Source organism: Camellia sinensis, chromosome 1, assembly GCF_055761805.1.
Source record: "Camellia sinensis isolate YWXY chromosome 1, ASM5576180v1, whole genome shotgun sequence".
Taxonomy (NCBI): domain Eukaryota; kingdom Viridiplantae; phylum Streptophyta; class Magnoliopsida; order Ericales; family Theaceae; genus Camellia; species Camellia sinensis.
This window is the reverse complement of record NC_138961.1, coordinates 54,098,276-54,105,234: the sequence shown is the minus strand read 5'-3', so window position 1 is coordinate 54,105,234 and position 6,959 is coordinate 54,098,276. Positions and strand designations below refer to the sequence as shown.

At 31.6% G+C, this 6,959-nt stretch overlaps 3 protein-coding genes across 3 annotated transcripts; 1 reads left to right on the top strand and 2 right to left on the bottom strand.

Moving 5' to 3' along the window:
- Positions 1–931: 931 nt before the first annotated feature.
- On the top strand, positions 932–1,705 carry LOC114306966 (glutathione S-transferase T2-like). The gene is made up of 2 exons (XM_082883341.1): positions 932–1,372; positions 1,457–1,705. The coding sequence occupies exons 1-2, from the start codon at positions 932–934 to the stop codon at positions 1,703–1,705; spliced, it is 690 nt and encodes a 229-aa protein (XP_082739467.1).
- Positions 1,706–4,077: 2,372 nt separating this feature from the next.
- LOC145797068 (uncharacterized) lies at positions 4,078–4,730 on the bottom strand. Its single transcript, XM_082883257.1, has 2 exons — positions 4,422–4,730; positions 4,078–4,311 (listed from the first exon to the last, which is right to left on the bottom strand). The coding sequence occupies exons 1-2, from the start codon at positions 4,728–4,730 to the stop codon at positions 4,078–4,080; spliced, it is 543 nt and encodes a 180-aa protein (XP_082739383.1).
- A 92-nt stretch (positions 4,731–4,822) lies between these two features.
- Positions 4,823–5,374, bottom strand: LOC114306987 (uncharacterized). Its single transcript, XM_028252317.2, has one exon. The coding sequence runs from the start codon at positions 5,372–5,374 to the stop codon at positions 4,823–4,825; it is 552 nt and encodes a 183-aa protein (XP_028108118.2).
- Positions 5,375–6,959: the final 1,585 nt, after the last annotated feature.

The window sequence follows — 6,959 nt, the reverse complement described above, 5'->3', positions numbered from 1 at the left end:
TTAAACATAAATTCACTTTAAATGCTTTCCATAGACAGAACACTTTAAACATAAATTCCATATGTTTGGTGCATGTGCAACCTAAAATGTCCTTAATTTGTTTTTCTATATGCTGATAAAAAAATATTTTATTTTTTATTTTGTACTTAGTTAGTTGATATTTTCTTACCCTTCTTAACTGTTGATGATTTATTATTTATTATTTTTTAAAAATTTGTGGTTAATAGCAAATGTAGTAAGAATTAACAAAGTTTTTAAAACAAGTACAAATTCATATATTGTTTGTATCTATAACTACCAAAGTCAGTTGACAGAAAAGTTGATCTGCTAATCTTTGTGTGTGTAGTTGGACAATCTGAGGAAACAAATTCATATATTTAGACAAATTTTAATGAATAAACTTTACTGGACTTCGAAATGGGCTAAATTAATGGTAGTTGAGTGTAATTGAACAATTTACAGGTAGATGGCTATTATTAAACAAAAAAACCTGCTTCAATTATACATCAGCATCATCATCACCAACTCTTAGCCACAAACTTTAGGCAAAACCCAAAAGCAAGCAATTACCAAATTAGTACTACCACCTTAGGAAAGACTGTTAGATAATGAAAACAGGGTACAAAATAGAAATGGAGATGAAACACCTCCACCTCAACAGAACAGAGACCCAAATTACACACTCAAAACTATGTTTCCTAAAGTAAGTAGTCTCAATCTATTTATAAATAAAATGGGAAATAGAGATAACTTTTGTTTGATACTCCTAGCACATGTTGTAACTTGTAATGACTTATTGTTTTGGCATTTTCTTTGTGTTTTGGTGTGCTGATAGGTTTTTGGTCAATTCGATGGAAACATAAATAAATAAATAAATTGTTCTCTGCTCTACACTGCTTTCTTAATTCTTATTTATTATTCAATCATAGGTATGGATTCACAACAAGATGGTTACTTTACCAATCTTTTACAAGAAAGACCCAACATTGATGAACATTATTTGATGGAATCTCATTATTTGAATCAAAATACTCAAGTATTTGCCCAAGAGTCTCAATTTACTGCTGAAATTGAATCTTTGTCGAAGAAACCTCAACGTGGAGGAAACTTCACAATAGAAGAAGACAAACTCCTTGTATCGGCTTGGCTTAATATTAGTTTAGATGCGGTACATGGGAATGAGCAAAAACGCTCTACCTATTGGAAAAGAGTATGGGATTTTTTCCATGAGCACAAGAAATTTGATTCTAATCGGAATGAAAATTCTTTTATGAATCGATGGTCAACCATTCAGCTTGCCATGAATAAGTTTTGTGGGTGCTGTGCCCAAATTGAATCATTGCATCAAAGTGGCATAAATGAGGATGACAATGTATTGAATATTGTACATCTACAATTATTATTATTTGTGAAGTTGCTACATATTATTTATTTATTTAATTTTCAAATTTGCAAGGCGAAAATTATGTACAAGGAACTCAAGAAATCTACGTTCCAATTCGAACACCGTTGGATTATGTTAAGGGATCAACCAAAATGGGTGGTAGAGTCTGAGAAGAAAAAACAACCAAAAAGACCAAGAATAGGGACAACCTTTTCTCCTTGTACTCTGGATTCGATAAATTTAGGGGAAGACGATGTCTCACCTAATGCTTTTGTAGACTTGGAGAGACCAACCGGTAAGAAGGCTGAAAGGAGCGATTGAATAAATGAAAGAACAAAGAAAGCGTACATTCGAGTATTACAAAAACTTTGGAGGACATCAAGCAAGACAAAAAGAAAATGATTGACAAGAAAATTGAAATAAGTGGAACTTCGTATCATGCAAGAAAAGCAAGTGGTGGAACTTGAAAAGCATGAAATGAAACTTTTCAAAGAGGACGAAAGAGTTATTTTGATGGATCTCAGTGGCTTGCCGGAAATCCAACAAAAATTTTATCGTGCTCGGCAGATGGAAATCATTAAGCAAAGAAGAATGAATTAGTATTCATTCTTTCTTTGCTTTTTATGATATTTTGGCTTTTGTCTAGTAGGCTAGAAACTTGATATATGATATTTTGGCTTTTGCTTTTGGTTCTGCTTTTGTCTAGGATAGATGTTGAACTCAGCAATGTTTTGGTACACAATGTTAGTTGTCTAATCAGATTCTGTTTGTGCTGTATTGTTCTGCTGCTCTTTGTGCTGTGTTGCTGCCATTTTTGGCCTGTTTTCTAATCTGTTTTTGTTGCTATTTTGCTGGTGTTTTTGGGATGTTTTGATGGTATTTTTAGGCTGTTTTGCTACTGTTTTATGGAAGTACTAATATTTACTTGTTCTTAGCTTTTGAATCCAAAAGTAGGTTGTGGTTGAGACGGGGCAACAACTAGTACTAATTGATTAATTGTGGTTTAGCTTTGAGCACTGATGAATGATCATCAAAGATGATATTGGGGAGGAGTGATGTGTTTAAGCTTGAAATGATGTAGTTTGGTGGTTGGGCAGAATCCTAATGAAATGGATTGATGTATATATGTAAAAGATTTATAGTTTTAGGATGCCAATGTAGGTCTCTTTAATTTTTATCCAAAATGGCAGGAGAAGGTTTAAACTTAAAAGAATGTTAAGTGCGTGCAGAAAAACCGATTAGTCTCTGAATTGGAATATAATATTGCCCAAGAATGAGTGGAAATTTGAAGGAGAATACATATAAACTTGGCAAAATAGTTAAGAATTTGGGATGGAACTTAATTTGTGGGCCTTGTAACCTTGCTTGCTCTCTGGTGCTTTTGTATGGACTATTAAGCTCAACATTGGTTTCTATCCATACAATTTAATGGAATGATATGCTATGTGAGACACAGGTCTGCTACAGTGTTATGACATTTTTATGATATATGAATCTTCTACCTTTTGATGGTGCTTTTGGGCTGTTTTGCTGCTACAGGTCTGCTACATGTTTTTGAACTGATTTTGCTGCTGTTTTGTTACTATTTTTGTGGTGTTTTTGCTACTATTTTGCTGGTATTTTTGCTGCTATTTTTGTGCTGTATTTTCTCTATATTGCTAATTATATATATATATATATATATAAGACATATAATTAAAGTGAAAACCATATAATTAAAAGGCATATAGAATTAAAATGATATATTGATTAGAAAGGGCTTGTTCTTGAAGGTGTGCCAGAGGAAGGCGTGGTAGCCTATTGTGAAGAATAGGCTCAAGGGGACTAAAATTGTGTCCAGATAGAGAATCACGCCCATCTTTCAAATTGGGGCATCCAATAGACTCTGAGATGGTTTGGTAGCAAAACAGGCTTTATAACACTAATCTCTCCTTTTAAACTATTGAACCTTCTCAAATTCAATGTTGATGGTTGTTATTTTATTTTTTTTTTGGTTTACATGCCATGGTACTAAATCTATGAAACAAAATGGGATTGCATAAATCTATCCTTTCTTATAGTCCCGCTGCTTGGATCTCCAAACCATTACATATGTTCTTGAGAAAGTTTCAAAGGAACTTATCAGATAATACATCTTCAACTCATCAAATTCAACTTGCCTTCAATTTTTTTGAGTACCAAGTTTTACTAATGAGGTTTTAAATTTTCAAAAGTTCTATTATCTCTCAGAAATTTTTCTTTATAAAAAAAATAATATAGTATTAGTGTACATAAGTTTTAACGAATTACTTTTTTTTTAATTGCACATATAATCTCCTGCTTCAATCCTCACTTTTTTTTTCTTTTTTATTCAGAATCTCTAAGAAATCAGAAAAAAATATTTTAATATTTTAAAATTCTAAGAAATCAGAATTTTACTATAAATATTGATATGTGATTTAGATTTAATGTTATATAATAATGTATCTCAATCATTCAATATTTTTTTTTTAGATAAAATATTTTAGTGCTTAGGTTTTTTTTTTTTTTTTTTTTTTTTGTAAAGTACAACTCTCCCTTAATAGGCTACCATGATAACCATATAATTAAAAGACATTTAGAATTATGAAATTACACATAAATTAAAAGCATATACTGATTACATTCAAAACTAATAGCATACTACATAAAATGAAACTTCAAATTCAAAGCTTTTACAACTCACTGTGTAATTGCCACAAGTGTTCGACAAGGTCCGATTGGAGCTGAGAATGTGTTTGCCTGTCTCTAATGTTATGATGACATTGAATGAATTCCATAAGTTCAGTAGTTCTCTCCTGTAACACTGTTACATGGGGACTGTCATCGATTTGATCATAATTGAAGTCTTTTGCTCCATTGTCATCCCGCTCATCCTCAATGATCATATTATGTAGAATTATGCACGCCTTCATAATATATTTAAGCATTTTAGTATTCCAAAAACGTGCCGGTCGACGCACAATTGCAAATCGTGCTTGAAGCACTCCAATGCACGTTCCACATCTTTTCTTGTTGCCTCTTGAGTTGCAGCAAAAAGTTTTTTCTTATTACCTTGAGGAGAAGGAATTGTTTTCACAAATGTTGACAATTGTGGATATATACCATCGGCAAGATAGTATCTCATTGTATATTCATTACCATTGATGGTGTAATTGACTACAGGAGCACGCCCTTGAGCAAGTTCGGTAAATACAAAAGACCTTTTTAGCACATTGATATCATTATGAGACCCAGGTAATCCAAAAAACGCATGCCAAATCCAAAGATCATATGATGCAACAGCTTCCAAAATAATTGTTGGTTCATGAATGTGACCAGTATACATACCTTTCAACGCAGTCGGACAATTTTTCCATTTCCAATGCATACAATCAATGCTCTCCAGTATTCCAGGAAATCCACGACTTTCACCAACCGCTAGTAGTTAGCGATGTCATTTCTGTTTGGTGACCTCAAATACTCATTAGAAAAAATATCAATAACTGCTTTAACAAAATATTTTAAGCTTTCTATTGTAGTGCTTTCTCCAATTCTCACATATTCGTCCATAAAATCAGCGGCTACTCCATAAGCAAGCATCCTAAGTGCAACAGCTATCTTCTGAAGAGAAGACAAATCAAGCTTTTCAGCACAATTTCTTTTTTGGATAAAGTATGGATCGTGCGCTTCTACTGCAACTTGAATTCGAAGAAAAAGTGAATGCTTCATCCGAAACCTCCTTCGAAATAGCTCAGGAGGATATACAGGCGATTCAGCAAAATAGTCGAGAAAAAGCCTTTCATGACCTTGAATATGATCACGATGAATGACTTTACGACCTCGAACAGAACCACGACGTGAGCTTGATCCTATCTCATTATCTAGTAGTTCTTCATCCATAGTAACAGCTTTGGGCATCTCCAAATCATTATCAGATTCAGAGAAGTCAGAGTCATTTACAAGCATATCATAAAGAGAATTGAAAGCCATAGAGAGAGATGGAAGTTTGGATGAAGTAGAAAATTGAGTTGAGGGTAAGATCAAATGATAGGGAATGTCTTATTTATAATAGAAAAGTATAAAAATATAACCGTTGTAAAAATATGACCTTTGTAAAAATTTGAAAAAATATGACCGTTACAAAAATATGACCATTGAAAAAATATGACCATTTGAAAAATATGACAGTAGAAAAATGTAACTTTCACAAAAATATAATTATATTTAGAAGAAAGAAAAAAATAATAATTTGAAAGAAGTTAGTTTTTTTTTTTTTTTTTAGATTGGAAAGAAGGTAGTTAAAGTATAAGAATATTTTAATAGAAGATAGCTAAAATAGATAACCTTATTGGAGTGTATATTAAAAAAATAACTAGTTAAAATAATAAAGTGAAATTTTGAATAGGTATTTTAACTATTCTTACGGGAGATGCTCAAATAGTAGTTTTGCAACTCGAGTAACAGGGAAGGTAGGAGTGGGCGCAAAGTGTGCTTATGAGGGTGCCACATGTTTACAAAAGAACTCCAGTAATGTCGGATGAACAACTCAACACGTGTTCAAAATTATTCTTTGAAGTTTTATGTTTAATTTTTATATGAAAAGATTTCAATACCCAAAAAGGGTAATAGGAAATCAGTAATGTAATGGTGATTTTTAGTTTTTGGACAACACATGCACAAAGGTTCACGTAATCAATCAATTATATGCTCGATTAACAAGAATTTATTCTCTCCCCCCACCAACTTCTTTTTCTTTTTATCAGAATAAACAGTCAGTCATGTTTGGAACCAACATGAATCAAACGTTAGGTGGACATCAGTATAATTTTTTTAAGCTTAGGTTTGCATTGTATAAGAATCTTCCTGTAAATATGTGTTCATTCTCTTTTTTTTTTTTTTTTTGCAGTTTCCCCTTCCCTTCCACTACAAAAAAAAAATTAAAATTTTAGAGACTAAAATTTAAAGATATAATTATTTTTTAGGAATTAAATATTTTTGTTGCGAAAAGTATCGTCATTATATTTTTAGTAACGAAAGTTGGATATTAGTAATGAATTTTTATCATTTTGAGACCAAATTTTTTGTCTCAAAAAATAAACCATTTTAAGACCAAATTATTTTGTTCCTAAAAGTCTGTTTATTAGTGACATTTTTAAAATTTTGTCCCTAAAAGTCTTGTTTTTGACTTTTCAAAACAATCTTTTAGCGATTATTCTCACGACGATTGAAATTAGTTCCTAAATATCTTTTACAACAAATTTTTTATTTTTAATCTTAAGTCAAAAAGTCAAAAAGTTAATTCACGTCTCAAACGATTACAAAATATTTTTTCTTGAGTTCTTCAATTTACATAGAAACTGCAATCCTCGTATGGTGGTGCGATCCAAAACAATATGTGAGAAAATTATATATGATTTTATAATAAATTTTTGTTTTATTTTGTTTTTATTTTTTATTTTGTCTAAGAATCCCTATGATCCAATACAAGGACACAAGGACGTGTTGTGTACTTATTATCATGATCCCGGGCGGCTAAAGATGCCTACTTTGTTATCCTAACTTTTCTTTTCAAAAT

Bases quoted from the DNA above. Each gene is read 5' to 3' on its own strand.
- LOC114306966 (XM_082883341.1), top strand. From the start codon at position 932: ATGGATTCACAACAAGATGGTTACTTTACCAATCTTTTACAAGAAAGA. The intron at 1,373-1,456 runs GTATTGAATATT...CAAATTTGCAAG, and splicing joins GCATAAATGAGGATGACAAT to GCGAAAATTATGTACAAGGA.
- LOC145797068 (XM_082883257.1), bottom strand. From the start codon at position 4,730: ATGTATACTGGTCACATTCATGAACCAACAATTATTTTGGAAGCTGTT. The intron at 4,312-4,421 runs GCAACAAGAAAA...TATATTATGAAG, and splicing joins TTTTTGCTGCAACTCAAGAG to GCGTGCATAATTCTACATAA.
- LOC114306987 (XM_028252317.2), bottom strand. From the start codon at position 5,374: ATGGCTTTCAATTCTCTTTATGATATGCTTGTAAATGACTCTGACTTC.